We start from the raw sequence: 16551 nt of genomic DNA, 5'->3' as shown, positions 1-16551 counted from the left end.
GGAGAGAGGTGGGCAATCATTCTCTTGCACCACCTCAGCCCCCTGGTCTTCTTACTGTCTCTCCTCAGTGTCTCTTGTTGCATCATCTTGCTGTGCCAGCTCTCCAGGTCGGCCCACAGTCATGAACCGGGCACCTATGCCATGTGGGCCAGCATTCTGCATGGGCCAGCTCAGCACACCGGCCAACTTGCCTTCACCAGGAGGCCCTGGGCATCAAACCCTGGACCTCCCATATGGTAAATGGGAGCCCAATTGCTTGAGCCACATCCATTTCCCTAATAAGGGCTTAATATCAAGAATATATAAAAGGAATCCTTCAACACAACCACAAAAAAAGACAACCCAATTTATAAATGGGCAAAAGACTTGAATACATTCTCCAAAGATATACAAATGACTGAAAAGCACATGAAAAGATGCTCAATATCATTAGCCATTAGGGAAATACAAGTCAAAACCACAATGAGATACCATTTTACCCCCACTATGTAATGGCGTATGTATGTAAAAACAAAAATCAAAAAATTACAAGTGTTGAAGAAGATGTGAAGAAACAAGAACATTTGTTCACTACTGGTGGGAATGTAAAATGGTACAGCTGCAGTGGAGGAACCTTAAGGAAACCTTACAAAGTATAGAAGAACAAAAATAAAAATACTTGGTCTCAAAGGAAAAGTATGAAAACACTGAAAATTTGAAATTCCAAAACAGAAAACAATTTCCAGCTTACCTTATGTCAAATATTCCATTTATACAAGGGGGGAAAAGAATCTATCAAAAATATAAATATATCAATTTACTTTCCATTAAGTAATTCTCTAATTCATATTGTTCACTTATCTTTAGTTTCTTCATCTAAAGAGAATGAAGGGAACTTCCATCCACCTAACTACCCCCCCAATCCCCTGGAATTAAATTGGACCAGTAAAAGTTTAAGAACTTCACATCAGTGATATCTCTGAAAATATGTAATTATTCCTAAGAAAACTGTCTATACAACTCATTCTTCAGACCTCTCCAAAAAATACAACTCTAACTTCTGAGATAAGGGGGAAAGGCTATATAGAAAGGCAAAGAGAAAAAGGATCAAACCTACAATTTGTTTTTTCACTCACATTATCACTTGTGGAAAAATGTAAAAAAATAAATAAATAACAAGCAATAAATTAGTTTCCTTACATGCATCACTTTTTTCTTGACAACTTGAACATCGAAATATTCCTTAGAAAATGTGCAAGAAAAGCACACATTGTCAAAAGGAATAAGAAAAGGACGATATTGAAGGTAGCAATTATTCCTATGTGATGGAATTTCAGGACTCTCTTTGGTTTGAATCTATGTCATTACAAATTTCCTTCATAAGCACAACTTACTTGTGTGAATTTAAAATAGAAAATGGTTATTTCTAGGTGACAAGTTACAGATATTTTTAATGTTGCTTTAAATTTTCTACATATGAAAATGCATGCTTCTTTTGGAATATGAAAGTGAAATTTTTTTTTATATATATATGTATTTATTTCTCTCCCCTCCACCCCCCACCGGTTGTCTGTTCTTTGTGTATATTTGCTGCGTCTTGTTTCTTTGTCTGCTTCTGTCATTGTCAGTGGCATGGGAATCTGTGTTTCTTTTTGCTGTGTCAGCTCTCCGTGTGTGTGGCGCCATTTCTGGGCAGGCTGCACTTTCTTTTGCGCTGGGCAGCTCTCCTTAGGGGGTGCACTCCTTGCACGTGGGGCTTCCCTACATGGGGGACACCCCTGCGTGGCAGGGCACTCCTTGCACGCATCAGCACTGCACATGGGCCAGCTCCACACGGGTCAAGGAGGCCCGGGGTTTGAACCGCGGACCTCCCATGTGGTAGACGGATGCCCTCACCACTGGGCCAAGTCCGCTTCCTGAAAGTGAAGTTTAAAGTATAAATCAAGTTAGAGGCTTTAAATGGAAGCTAAGCTTGAAAGGGAAAGCTGAACATATCTGGCCTACTACCCATCACATTGTAAATCAATTAATAATCTAAAGCTACAGGATATTTTGAGAGAGATTTGTCAAGTTACCATGGAGAATAAACTTTTCATAAGGAAATATTTTCCCTAATGATATTTACTTTCTTCTGAATCACATGTATATAATCTATAACTATAAATAGTTTCACATAGCATTTTGAGCTTCACAAAAATTTCATGAAGTGAGCAGATATTATCTGCATTTATAGATGAAAACTGGGGCTCAGGGCCTGACTGACTTGCCAAAAGCCATCAAGGTAGGTCACCAAGCTAATGAGACAGAATCAGAAGTTGATTACCCTCCCTCCACTAGAACACAGTATCTCCCTCTGAAGCACTATTTCTTGAAATAGGTTATTTTTAGCTCCAATTTATAAATGAGGGAACACGGCCTATAACACATGAAGTTTGCTGACCAATATTACAAAAGCTAGGAAGTGGTAGGTCCTGGATTCAAACCTGAGGTTTAACCAATGTTCCTTTCTAATAAGTAATCTAAATTATAGCATAGTTTATTTAAGCAGTGACAGTGAATGGGACGATACTAAAACTTACTAGACATTTATGTACAACATGACTTTGTATCTTGGCCACAGGTGATGTTATCAGGGATTCCGAACTGAGACCCAAGTGTCAAGCCTCCCCTGAGTGATTACACCTACAAGAGAAAGCAAAGAACTAGGATGTGGACATCTTCAGCTTACCACATGGACCGCGAAAACAGAGGAAGTTGGTCTGAAGAACAGAGACCAGAAAGAAGAAAGTGGAAGAAAATCTCGATGACTTCTAGTCCCCAATTCCAGTGCTTCCTGAAGGCCAGAATCACTCTCGGGTCCTTTGGTTCCATGAGACTTCCTGATTCCTTACATTCTATTTTTGCTTAAGCCAATTTACAATCAGGATCCAAATACAAATGGAAGGGCTATGCCAAGAAAAAAGACAAATATGTATTTCCATAAAAAAAACCATAAAACATTAATAGCTATCACATGCCTACGGTGCATATGAGACCAGACAGTGATCTCATGATATGAGATCACTCTTTGGGACTCTGACCTAGGGGTGGGCCAAATCTAGCGCACAGACCTTCTCAATCACACACCCCCCATTACTTTCCTACAGCCATCCCAATTATAAGAGCTTTTTTTTTTTGTATTTTTTTGAAGATACATAGATCACAAAAAAATGTTACATTAAAAAATGTATGAGGTCCCCTTATACCCCACACGCCACCCCATCCCCACTCCTCCCACATCAACAACCTCTTTCATCACTGTGGCACATTCACTGCATTTGGTGAATAAATTTTGGAGCACTGCTGCACTGCATGGATTATAGTTTACATTGTAGTTTACACTCTCCCCCAGTGCATTCAGTGGGTTATGGCAGGATATATAATGTCCAGGATCTGTCCCTGCAATATCATTTAGGACCCCAAGTCCTGAAAATGCCCCCACATCACATCTCTTCTTCCCTCTCCCTGCCCTCAGCAACTACCATGGCCACTTTCTCCACATCAATGCTACAGTTTCTTCCATTACTAGTCACAACAGTTCTACAGTAGAATATCAGTAAGTGCACTCTAATCCATATTTTATTCCTCCATCCTGTGCTGGCAGGGAGGTGAAGATGGTCAACCACTGCACCAGGGAACCGAGAATACCTACAACTCCAAGCAGGAGAATCGCATCCAACAACCACTTCTTAATGTACAACAAATTCTCCCCGCCTAAATCTTATGATCAAGGAAGTTCTTCAACCCAAACTACTCCACCATCCTCTCCCAATCATCAGTCCATCTCCACACATCTAAACCCTCCCCATCCAAGATCCAACTCAAAGACCACATGCTCTACAGAGTACCTCCCTCATCCTGGCCCTACAGACTCAAACCACCTTTCCTGGCACTCATTACCTTTTCATGTATATTATGTAACTGTCCAATCTTCCGTTCCCTAGACCATAAAATCTCTTGAGGTGTAGTTTTGAATCTGACGTTACCTGGCTGCCCATTCATTCGTCCCTATCCACCCCTGGGGCACCTCAAGTTCAGACACTGTGACTTATTCTCTTCATTCTCAGCACTTAACTGGGTGACTTGCAGGGAACTGCTTAGAGCATACTGAATGCATGAACCAGTACTTCCTTGTGCATTAGACAAGCTATTTAGAAATGTATACATCTAACATCCATAGCAAGGGAGAGGAGGGGACTGAGGGTAAAATAACAGCTGGCACCAAAATCTCTTGGAAAAGGGATTATATTTTTTCTTAATACCATGACAAGTACCTAGGGGATTAAAAAGGGGGGAAAAAAAAAAGTGAGGTCCCAAAAGGTCAGATTGTGTGGCAAAACGTTTCTGCTCCATATCAGTAGTGGGATGTAGAGGGAGGGTGGATCAGTGAAACCACAAAAAAAACAAGCAATCTCACCACATCTTCAAGAATAGTGAACTAAACTCCTGAAAACCTGGGGAAGAGGAGTATGTGTGTGTGTGTGTTTGTGCGTGTGTATGTGTGTGTAAACCAGTGAAATGGGTAGGATTTAAGTATTTGAGTCCCAGCTGACAGAAGTGGCTCAAATACAGCACTTTCAGAAATGGGCGCCCAAAAGTTAAGACAAAGCATAAGGAACATAGAGGAAATCCACAAAAATTAGAAGTGACAGGTTGGGGCGGGGGGAGAATGAGCACCTTTGAACTTTGGCAATCCTTGTAAATAGGAGTATGAGGCTAAAATTATAAAGAATAAGGAAGCCCTAGCTATCATCTAGGTTTATGTATAATATGCAAAAAGATTTTCTGGTAAATGAATCTTGTGATAATCTGTATGTTTCTTTCAGAATTATAAATCTAAGCAAGAACTAATTCGTACTTAAGAGTCCATTTCATCTATCAGTTCCAAAATACAATTTCAATTCACTAAATACCACTCTTAATACCTGGCAAAATCAAATTAAGCCAGCAGTATGGCTTCTTTAGGAAGCAATGTCTAGAAATTTGATATCTAGTCTTGGATTGTTTTTAAACACAAATGTGTTTAAAATAGGAATGTCAGGAAGTGAAGCATTAAATACAGATTAAGTCCAGCATGGGAAGAGGATCCATTCCCAGAGACAATCATCAAGCTGCAGCCCAAGGCGCCAACAGACTAGAACCTTGGCAGGCACTGAGGTCCTGAGGAGGTCCTTGCTAGAATCCCCTACCCCTAGAATTAATACTTCTCCCTGATCTCCAATCCACCAGACTTCTTCCCAGGAACCAGGCAGATGCCCCAGTCTGGGAATGCCAGCAATGCACCAGTCCCTAGACCCTTTGGGCAGGGAAGAGGAAATGAGTCTTTCTGGCCTGACCACTTCAGAAGTCCCAGGCTTCTGTATATGCACACCAGGCTACTTTGAGCTCCCCACCATCCCAGCATAGGCCACAGTAAGGTGCAAGGTGTGGCCAACCCTCCCCGGTCCCCGCTCTGATGGTCACAGATGCACGTGTACACACACACACACACAGGAAGAGAGGGAAGTCATAATGGTAGCATGGCAGGGTCGGGCCAGGCGAGGAGACAGCAGCCCTGGTCTGTACCCTACTTTTAATGAGTAAGTGCCAGGCTCCTGACACATGGAAACCCATAAACACTCCCATCTCCCAAGGAGGCCCTTTCCTTCAGAGACAGCAGCTGGCAGGTACCCAATTAGAAATTATCAGATTCATTCCACGTACGAAAGACAGTGTAGGAGAGATAATTTATACCATACAAGAGTTCAGACTGCATAAAAGTCGAAGGTATGATCGCTGAGGTCCACCCAAAGCGGCTAATTACTTAGACAATGCTCATTTGGACGTGGACATTCTAGAAAGTTGTTTAAGTCACTATTCAAACCTCAGCAGTGAGATTTGAACTGCTTGCCTTTAAAATGGTAGCACTTCATAATTACATTAAAGCATTTATCACAGGCCCAAAAGCTCTGAGACTGAAAGAATCTAGGGGAGAATAAACAACATCCTCATGTCTCTTCTCGGCAATTCTTCCCTACCTCCCAACTTTCCATACCTAAGGAATAAAGATATGTAAAATAGCAAACTAAACCAAAATTTAATATATTCTAAAGCTGAATTGTGGTTTAGGAAAAAATCCATTTACTCCATCCCTCAAAATTTCACCTAAATGAATTAAGACATCATATGCCATCATCAGCAATATACGTATCTATGAATAGCAGAGCGCAACAGAGAGGCAAAAAATCCAACAGGTGTTTTAGAAGACAGCAACAAAATATACAATGGATTGAGGCTACAAAATCCCAGGTACTCAGTGCTATTAAGTCCATGATATCAAAGAATTAAAATCTGAATTTACAGAATTTCAATCAAAGGACCATCCAACATCGTTCAAGAGTGAAAATGATACCATCCATACTCCCATACTGCCTCAGAATGAAGTATAATTAAGTGGCTTTTCCATTTCAGTGCATGTCCAAATTGCAGAATTAGGAATATCCATGACTATGCCCCTCTCCATACCTCTTTTTACCAAAAGAAAAAAATATAATTAAAGGAAAGAAAGAAAAAGAATGAACTCCATGATGACATTCTTATAACATGTAAAATTATTTTTGTGGTGTAACATCACCAAGTTTTATCTATTCTCTCTCTTACTGATTCTCTGTTTATGTTTATTACCACAGAATAAAGTCTTCAGGCATATACAAACGAACTTGCACTTCACTGATTCTCTCAGGACAGCTAGAAAGAGAAAAAACTCATGAAGACCTTGGGGTAAAAACTGCTACCTAACAACCTGTGCATTTTTAAAAGCTACTACCAAAATATTCACACATCCTAAGAAACTAAAGCTACTAACCTCTACAATCAATGTGATACATGGTTTATCCAATCTTGACAAAAATCCTCTGGATCACCAATGGTATATGTTCATCCACTCGTACATATGCAATTGTATAAAGAATCTATTATTTAGAACATAAACACAATTAAAAAACGTATACACATATAGCTGCCATTTAAAAAAGAAAAAACACTTTTCATTTCTATGCTACCATCTCCTAATCTGATGCCCTGCTGTGAACAGAATGAGAGGGAAAAATTATAGTGATTACCAAAGTGAGGAAAGAAAAGGAATATTTCCATAAATAGCACTTATTGAGAAAAAAGTACACTGGTAATTATCACTGAAGACTAAAATAACTCCAATACAATACATTTTATCATATGTTTATATATATATATCATAAACATATAAAACCTTACATTGAAATTGGAAGAAAAGTATCTGAATTATGCATTAGTTTTACAGGAGTGTTAGTGGGTGGGTGCACATGTTTTTAGGACATTATAACTGAGAATGTAAATGGATTAACAGTCATAACTCTCTCTGCATATTCCTCATTCCCTTCTCTAGCTCTTCTCTGTCTTCGTCTATCTCAAATATGCCTAACTGCCAGAGTCTGTCCTCCTCTTGACAATCGGTCCATCCTAATGACTCCCACGATCACCCCCACCCTCTCCCAGCCTTCAGAACCAAAGTTCCCACACACCTGCAATCCATGTGCCACACACTATATGCCAATTCTTTAACATGCATCGGTCTCCAACCCTATCAGGTAAGTTTTATTACTTTCCCATTTTATAGATGAGTAAACCAAGGTCAAGAAGATATATCCCTTGTTCAAGGACATATTAACTAAAAAGCAGCAGGGCCAGGACTCAAAACCAGCTCAGATGCAAATGCCAGAGGTTTTAGTCATTATACAAAAGTCTCCCTACACAACTCAACATGGTGCACCTCAGTTAATTTCATTCATTTATTTAACAAATAACTTACTTGTTGAATACAAACATGCTGTTTCCCACTTCTGCCTCCCTAAACTCTCTAGGAGCTTCAATTCTCCCATACTCTTCCACTCCGATCTAAATTCTTAAAACCATCTCTAACTCCTCTCTTTATTTTCTTTAAAGATTTATTTATTTATTTATTTATTTATTTCTCTCCCCCCAGCCCCATTGTCTGTTTTCTGTGTCTATTTGCTGTGTCTTCTTCTTTGTCCGCTTTTGTTGTCAGCGGCACGGGAATCTGTGTTTCTTTTTGTTGCATCATCTTGTTGTGTCATCTTATTGTGTCAGCTCTCCGTGTGTGCAGGGCCATTCTCGGGCAGGCTGCACTTTCTTTCACGCTGGGTGGCTCTCCTTACGGGGCGCACTCCTTGTGCATGGGGCTCCCCTGCGTGGCAGGGCACTCCTTGTGGACATCAGCGCTGCGCATGGGCCAGCTCCACACCAGTCAAGGAGGCCCGGGGTTTGAACTGGGGACCTCCCATGTGGTAGACCGACACCCTAACCACTGGGCCAAGTCTGCTTCCCCTCCCTCTCTTTAATAACCCTCATCTACTTGGCCAATACTTTCTGCCCATCCTGGGATTCTAAATCATACTGCCTTCTTGCCAAACCCACTTCCACTGCCCCAATTCAGGCCCCTGTGAAACCCTCCTTAATTAATTTTGTTTTTCTCACTCTGGATCCTTGCAATCAAAGTAATACTACTGCCACCTGTTATCCTTATAAAACAGATCTGATCATGCTCCACCCCTGCTTAAAAGCCTTTGATGGTCCTCTGCTGTCTACAGAACAAGAGCAAAGTCCAAACTAGTTGTGTTGGCATTCTTGCACAAGCTGATCCCAACCCTTCATCCCAGCTTCATCTCCAACTACCCCCTCAAAACTACAATAATAATTTATATAGGGCTTTCTTAAAACACAGTTCATTTTCACATACATTAATCCTAACAACACTATGAGTGTTTCTTATTAAACCAACTTTATGAGAAGGAAACTGAGACTTAAGGAGGTAAGGTCATTTGATCAAAATCTTAAATCATAAAAGGCAGAAAACGAGCAAGCCTCAAAATCCAAAGTTTATCTCCTTTCCCAGGATTCCACATACCTTCCCCATTCCAATCATAGCAGGCTTACTCAACTTTTTCTGAAAATACACCATATTTTTCAAACTCCATGTCTTAGCTCAAGCTATTCTCATTCCTTAAATTTCCAAACCACTTGTTTGTATTAGCCCCTTTTCGTATCATCCTTTGTATTATTTATATTTATATACAAATCTGGCAGGACCATAAAGTATTCACTCGACTTTAAAAGTCTTCTTATTGAAATGGAAAATGTGCAGGTCAAACAACCCATATGAGACGGCAAGTATCAAGGCAGAGACTGGCAAGCCTAAAGCCAGACACCAGCAAATGGGCTCAAACCATCTGAGCACACTGGCAGCCCCTATGATTTTAACATCTTCTGAACAAGGTCAAATACCCTCATGCCAACTATCTCATTGACACTGGCTGTTATTAAGCATTACAGTTTACTGAAATCATATTTCAAAACAGAAAGGGGACAAATGAAAAATTAGAACTGAAGTCAATAAAAACAGAACTACCATTGCTGTTTTCCATTTTAACTTTCTTATTAGGTTAAGTTACTAAAATTAAACGAAACAAGGTTAACTTAATATGAAGGCTTTCTAAAAAGATCACCTCAGCAGCATGTATGCCTCTCATTACAGCTACCATCTCATCTCTTTGGTAGCTTTCGTATACCCACAGAACCCAATCAACTGCACCCACACACACAGCTTCCCATTTCTTATCTCTAAAAAGAACTACTAGGATTCCTGGCACTGGCAGAGGTTCTCTTGAAAGATATTTGACATGTTAATTATCCAGCCAACTTTTCCAACTGAAGTTTCCCTTGGCTACATCAAACAGTCAAAGTGAACAGTATTTGCTTGATGATTACAGGCTGTTCCTCCTTCTATGAGTTGTCTTTATTCCAATGAAGATCAGATTTTAAAGAGGTTTTATAATTATAAAACCCAGAATATGAACCTCCTAAACAGATGACCAGGTGAAAAGTCTCAAATGCTGTCTTTCCTCTGTTAGAAATCTCTCTATCCTCTACTGAAATATATCTATAATGTCAACCTTTCCATGAATTGGCAAAGGATAATAGAGGAAAATCTAGTCCACATGCCCTGCATTGGATTTCATTCCATTCCAGTTTTATCATCCTAAATATAAAGTAATAAAACTACAGGCTCTGACTTTAGGTAATTTACAAACTAGATTTCAAAATGGCCTTTGATAGTTAGAACTAACTGTTCTTTATTTTGGCATGTTACCCAAAAATCTAATATCCGAATACACATCAGAATACTTCCACATTTTTACACACTACTTAAGTTTCCTTCTAGACCATAGCAAGGCATAAAAGGGGGGAGGGTGGGAGCCACCTTAATCCTGTTGTAAACTGTGTATTTTTCCTTTCAGAGAAAAAACAGAATGAACATAAACTTTGGAATTAGAGAGAATCTGAATTTAAGCCCTAACTCTGTTAAAGGAGGACAGCTCTGCCACTGGGACAACAATGGTACCAAACTCACAGGGTTGTTGTGAGGATTCAATCAGTTAACAGCACAAAGTGATCAGAGCATGTGACAAGCCCCCAATAAAGCTATCATTATACACGTATTAGCACTATTATTATACATGTATTATAATCACTTCCCTCTGAGTGCAGATTACATAAGATCTGTGAAAGGATAACAAATTTTAACAACTCTGAATCCAAAATTATCCTATCTACCTTTTGGAAACTTTCATGCTCAATACTACTACTCAAAAAAAAAAAAAAGTAGGGGAGGGTTCAACAAAAGAGAACCCTAACAGTTTATTTCACTTCTCAGGAGCTTCTGCAAAGTATAGTAGCAGATACAACTCAAAGTGGCTGTGGGTTTCTTTAAAATGATGTATAACGTGCATTACTTCAACTGCAAAGTTAAAAACACTGATTTGAAATCTACAGAAATGTGCTACCAGCTACACATTCCTAAATAACAAACATGGGAATCATAGATATTACTTTCCCATTATCCATATCATATAATTATACAGTTTGTTCCTTACCTATTTTTTTTTAAGATTTATTTTTCATTTTTTTCTCTCCCCTTCCCCACCCCACCCCACCCCCCAGTTGTCTGCTCTCTGGGTCCATTCGCTGTGTGTTCTTCTGTGACCGCTTCTATCCTTATCAGCGGCACCAGGAATCTCTGTTTCTTTTTGTTGCCTCATCTTGCTGTGTCAGCTCTCCGTGTGTGCAGCGCCATTCCTGGGCAGGCTGCACTTTCTTTCGAGGTAGGCAGCTCTCCTTACGGGGCGCATTCCTTGCGAGTGGGGCTCCCCTAGCAGGGGACACCCCTGAGTGGCATGACACTCTTTGCGCACATCAGCAATGCGCATGAGCCAGCTCCACACGGGTCAAGGAGGCCCGGGGTTTGAACCTTGGACCTCCCATGTGGTGGGCGGACGCCCTATCCATTGGGCCAAGTCCGCTTCCTCTTACATATCTGTTGATATATATTCTTCCTGTTCCTCAATATTTTAATTCTTCATAGATAAGGGCTTTGGTGTTTCTTTTGTACTCAATAGCACTGATAAATAGCAGTCAAATCCTTGGATTAAAGTAATGCAGCAAAGCATCTGAATTAAATTTTCATCAGCATGAACACCCAGACACTGATTCACGGTGCTAACACGGCCTAAAGTTTGTTATGAGGAGTCTGGGAAATCTGGGATCAAATTTCAACTCCACCATTAGTGTCCTACAGTCTACCCTGGGAACCTAAGCAGCCGGTTTCCACTCCATGAAACAGGGGTAATAATTTTACATACCTCTTAGGATTATTCTAAGAAATAAAAGAATATATTCAAAGCACTTACAATAATATGTGCTGAACTATTTAGGGGGGGATTGTACATCTACAACTACCTTAGAAATGCATTAAAAAAAAAAAAAAAAAAGATGGATTGAGAACTTTGAGCAGTTCCTTAAAAGGTTAAACTTAGAATTACCATATGACCTAGCAATTCCACTCCTAAGTATACACCCAAAAGAATGGAAAACAAGAACCAAACAGATACCTGTTCATCAACATTCACAGCAGCATTATTAACAATAGCCAAAAGGTCCATAGTCAGGTGAGTGGATAAACAAAATGTGATATATCCATACAATGGAATGTTATTCAGCCACGAAAAGGAAATGCTGATACATACTACAACATATATGAACCTTGAAATCACTATGCTAAATGAAATCAGCCTGATACAAAATGACATTGTATGATCCCATTTATAAGAAATAATCTAGAATCAGCAAATTCAGGGACAAAAAGCAGATTACAGTTTGTCAGGGGCTAGGGGAAAGGGGAAATATTGCTTAAATAGGTAGTGTTTCTGTTTAGGGTGATAAAAATGTTTTAGAAATGGCTGGTAGTGATGGATGTACAACATTGTGAATATAATGCCACTGAACTGTATGCTTCAACTGGTCAAAATAGCAAATTTTATGTTATATGTATTTTACCACATTAAGATTTTTTTTGAAAGATGGCTAGTCAGATATGTGACAAAGCAAGTATAGGGAGTATCAATGGTAGAATCTAGGTGGTAGGTATATGAGTGGTCACTCATCTCTTTGAAATTTTTCACAAAATGTTGAGGGGAGAAAAAAACAACACTGGCACTCATTCATTTGCTTTTAGTATCATCTACTTGTCAAAAATAACAGCCAGGAAATATTCAGAGAATTAACCAATCTTTTCCTTTTTTTTTGGTGGAATTTTAAAAAGAACCTTTTTTCAGTCATCTCCCCTTTTAATTAGACATTCTGAAACTAAAATGACTTATTTCAAACTTCTGAACTAATAATATATGTATGTGATGTTGAGTTAAGTTATTCCAAGGAACCAACTGCTAAGTATTTAATCCCTGCTAACTTTTCCAGTAGCTCAAGCCAGTAAATCCCTTAACCAGAAGTGCCACCAGTCACTTAAGTGGTACTTTGACATACAGGGAGGGGCACACTCCACCAGGCAAATACTCCAGCCACTTCAGAAGGATATCCAATTCTTCCACTGGTTTTGTCTTCCCAGTCCTATGGGTACTTCACAGAGTTTAATGTGTTTACTGTTCCAACAGGAATGTAGATATCATGCAGCCTGCCAAATGAAAAAATCAGGGAACTGAACTTCCCAGAAGATGCTCTGGCCACTATGAGGCTGCTTGGAACTGAGAGCGGAGCATTCAACTCTGAGGCCCATATCTATCTCTAACCACATCAGGACACCTTGTCTACTCAAACTGACCTGGGGCTCCATTCTGACCGTGATCACACCAGATGTTCATTTCAGTTAGAAAAGAACAAACGCTACTCTCGCTCTACCAGTTCTGTGTCAAAACAGGAAGGTACGCAGTGTCTCCAACCTACCTCCTCTTTAAAACAAGATAATTCCTACCTGCCTCACAAGGTTACAAGGGCAAAACATGAGATCATGTGCATTGAAGTAGCTTTAAACTGCCAACCACTAAAGAAACATAAATTATGTTTCTAACCACTTTCACATGGAAATTGAGAAGGGGCTGTGACAACAGAAACGTCACAAAGCTGGTGACCTCTCGCCATGCTGCATTCCATAGAAAACATCATCCCCAAAGAACTGCTTTCTTATTTTTGTCACAGACTGAAGGGCAGCAATGGGGGAGGTGGGCCGGAGGCTCCAATAACCTAAAGCATTTCAACTAACCGCCCCAAATTCAACAAGAAACTACCTTATTCGTCCCATGAAAATGCAATTTTTGTGACCTCCAGCGTGGGCCTGCGGAGCTTGTGACTACACTTCCCACAAAGCATCGAGGCGGGCGGGGCGGCCTGGGATTCAGGGTGACCACCGCTCTCCCCAAACACGGATCGCCGTCCCCTGGAAAACTGAAACGTTTATGGTGGGGTCTACACTGACTCTCCTTTCTAAAAGCGTTGTCACCCCGAGGTTTCTCCTCCGGTTAGCGCCGCGACCCTCTCCGCCCCCTGCCTGCCCTTCCTGCTCCACCTGGGGGTCACCGCCTATTCTTGACCTCTCATCTGGTTTCTAAGGTGTCACAGGAAGGCACCTCCTCCCCCTTTCCGAAAGCTCCATTTTTTTAGAACTCGACCAAGAGCCGGGACCGGGAGCCACAGCGGGGTCAGACGGGACGGGCGGACACTGCCCGCCACCCCAGAGCCGCGGGCAGGAGGCTGGGCTAACTGCGGCCCCCTCCCCCGCAGGCCAGGGCGGATCGCGGGCAAAGGTGGCTCCGCCCGGGGCTCCGGTTTCAATTTCGCAACGTGACGGTGCAAACCTGAGGCCTACAAGCGCCGGGCGGCGGCGTCCCGCGCCCCGCCCGCCCGCCCGCCAGGCCGGAGCGCCCCAGCCCCCCGCACAGCGCGGCCGCCGCCCGCCCTCCCCGCATCTCGAGGGCTGCAGCGCGGCCCGGCCTTCCGGCCCGGCCCCAGCCGCAGCCCGCCGGCCCCGCGCGGCCCGGGTCCCGGCTCGCGGCCGCGGGCACGGCCGTGGCACTTACTCAGCTCGTCCTGGGAGGCGGAGGCGGCGGCCGCAGCCATGTTGCACCCGCGAGAGAGGGAGGGGCCGGGGGGGGGAGGGCGCGGGCCGGCGGCGCGGGGGGCTCGCCGCTCGCGGTGTGGCAGAGGCCGGGAGCCGTCTCCGGGCGCTGGGCGCCGACCGCGCTGCACCCGCGAGGCCCGCTCGCCGCCGCCTGCGTCCTGCTTGCCGCACGCGTCGCTCTCGCCGTCCCCCGCGAGCCCGCGACTCGGGCGCTCCCGCAGCCTCGCGCCTCTGCAGAGCCGCCGCCGCCGTCTGTGCGGCCGAGCCCTGGTGCGCCCCGGCGCCCGGCCCGCACGGCGGCTCTGCGGCGCCGCGCCGCGCTCACCCGGCTCACGCTGGTTTTATATTTAGAAAGAGCTGAGCCATCCTCCCAGCGGCCCCCCCGCCGGGGCCCTCGCGCGCCCGCCCGCCCTCGCTCGCTCGCTCGCTCGCGGCTCGTCCTGCCCACCTGCCGCCGCCAGCCCCGCGCGCGGGACCCGACACGCGGCGGCCTGCGCGGGCCGCCCGGCCTAGTCGCCCCGCCGCGCCCGGCGCAAGCCTGCAGCCAGCCGGGTGCGGGGCGGACGCGCGGGCCTCTGACCTGAGTCCGAGCCGGTCTCCATGCCGGGGATGCTGCGCTGTGCGCCGCGAGCCGGGGGCCGAGAAGCGAGGATTTCACAGGCCCGGCCCGGGGAGTGCGCCACAGTCCGTGCGGGGCTTGACCGAGCTGGCCTGGCTGGTCCGGCCGGGGGAGAGCCTCGAGGCGGGGCTGAAGCTGCCTTTTTAAAGGTTTGTGGCTGTCACGTTGGCTGGTCCCGACCTAAAGAAACACGCCTGTCCAAAGGAAGAGACGTGGACTCGGAAAAGTAGAGCCGGGTTCGGAGTCAGCGAGAGGAAGCCCCGCCCTGCGCCTCCCGCCGAACTTCTCGGCCCCGCCACTGACTCAGTCCCGAGCGAGCCCCGGCGGCGCAAACGGCCGCGGAGCCGGCTCGGGTAGCCCCACAGTGGGCTCTTTTCCCACTTAGAGAGATCAGTGAAAAGGTGTAGACTTCGGATGCTGTCGGAAACTGGGAGGACTACCAACTGAAGGCAGATCACCCGGGAGCCCGACCAAAGTTAAATGAGCCAAGATTTTTAAAGTTCAAATTCGAATGCATATGTTTATATGAGCTGTGAAATAATTTTTTATTCCAACGTCTACGTTCCTTTTTTGGTAACCAGAGTGGTTTCTTTTCAATATACCGACTTTTACTTTATGCCTTCAGTTTGTCCGAGAAGTCATATACATGAAAACGTGCAATGTTAAATTGAAATCGCAGACAACCGGGGGAGGGGAGGGGAATTAAATAAATAAAAAATAAATCTTTAAAAAAAAAAAAAAAGAAATAACCTCCAAATCTTAAAAAAAAAAAAATTGAAATCGAATTAAGGGGTGATGTAATTGCTGAACTCTTGTTTGTTTTTTTGCTGTACTCTTACAATTTAGTAACACAATCAGGTACCATTTTTGTTTATAAGACGAAGAAATCAATATTTAAAATGGACTGGAATGTCATTTATTCCTTAAAGCAGAAATCTGTAAAGCCCTCAGTAATGCCTTGACATATGAATGTATGTCATTCAAGATGTAACAGGCAAGTACGAGGTATTCACACTACATTAAAGACACTCTTATTTTCATTATTGTTTTTATTATAGAAATTATGTGTGATATTTGTAAAAAGAAATGAAAGTGATACAAAATATTATGAAATTAAAAGTGAAAGTCCTTCCCATCCCCCACCATCCCACTTCCCAGAGAAAACGACTGTTTAGTGCACATCCCCCAAAATGTTTTCTCTGCACACATATATATGCAGTCCCCGTATACCTCTTTGATAGAGAGGGGACTTCATGTTCAGGATAAAGTGCTGTAACAGAGATTTTCCTCCATGAACATTCTTTCAAGTGAATTCAGCAAACTATACCATCACCACCCATTCTCGTTAATGGCTACAGGGTACATTATATTAGCCAATCCCTTTTTTTTTTGGTGGAGCTTTTGTCTCTTGTTT

General features: G+C 43.2%; 1 protein-coding gene across 4 annotated transcripts in view; it reads right to left on the bottom strand.

Annotated features, from left to right (window-relative positions):
* ECPAS (Ecm29 proteasome adaptor and scaffold) overlaps positions 1 to 15540 on the bottom strand; it is a 134739-nt gene extending 119199 nt beyond the window's left edge. Inside the window, exons 1-2 of one of the 4 annotated variants that reach the window (XM_058302545.2) lie at positions 15099 to 15540; positions 6863 to 6968 (exon numbers count right to left, since the gene is read on the bottom strand). In XM_058302545.2, the coding sequence (XP_058158528.1) occupies positions 6863 to 6884 (22 nt within the window). In that variant the 5' untranslated portion in view covers positions 6885 to 6968; positions 15099 to 15540. Of the gene's footprint in view, positions 1 to 6862; positions 6969 to 14477; positions 14840 to 15098 lie in introns of those variants that run through there. The other 3 variants (XM_071217065.1, XM_004458505.4, XM_058302544.2) reach the window with 3 other exon arrangements.
* Positions 15541 to 16551: the final 1011 nt, after the last annotated feature.

This window comes from Dasypus novemcinctus, chromosome 8 (assembly GCF_030445035.2).
Source record: "Dasypus novemcinctus isolate mDasNov1 chromosome 8, mDasNov1.1.hap2, whole genome shotgun sequence".
NCBI lineage: Eukaryota > Metazoa > Chordata > Mammalia > Cingulata > Dasypodidae > Dasypus > Dasypus novemcinctus.
The sequence above is the reverse complement of the archived record's forward strand: the minus strand, read 5'-3'. Positions and strand labels throughout refer to the sequence as shown.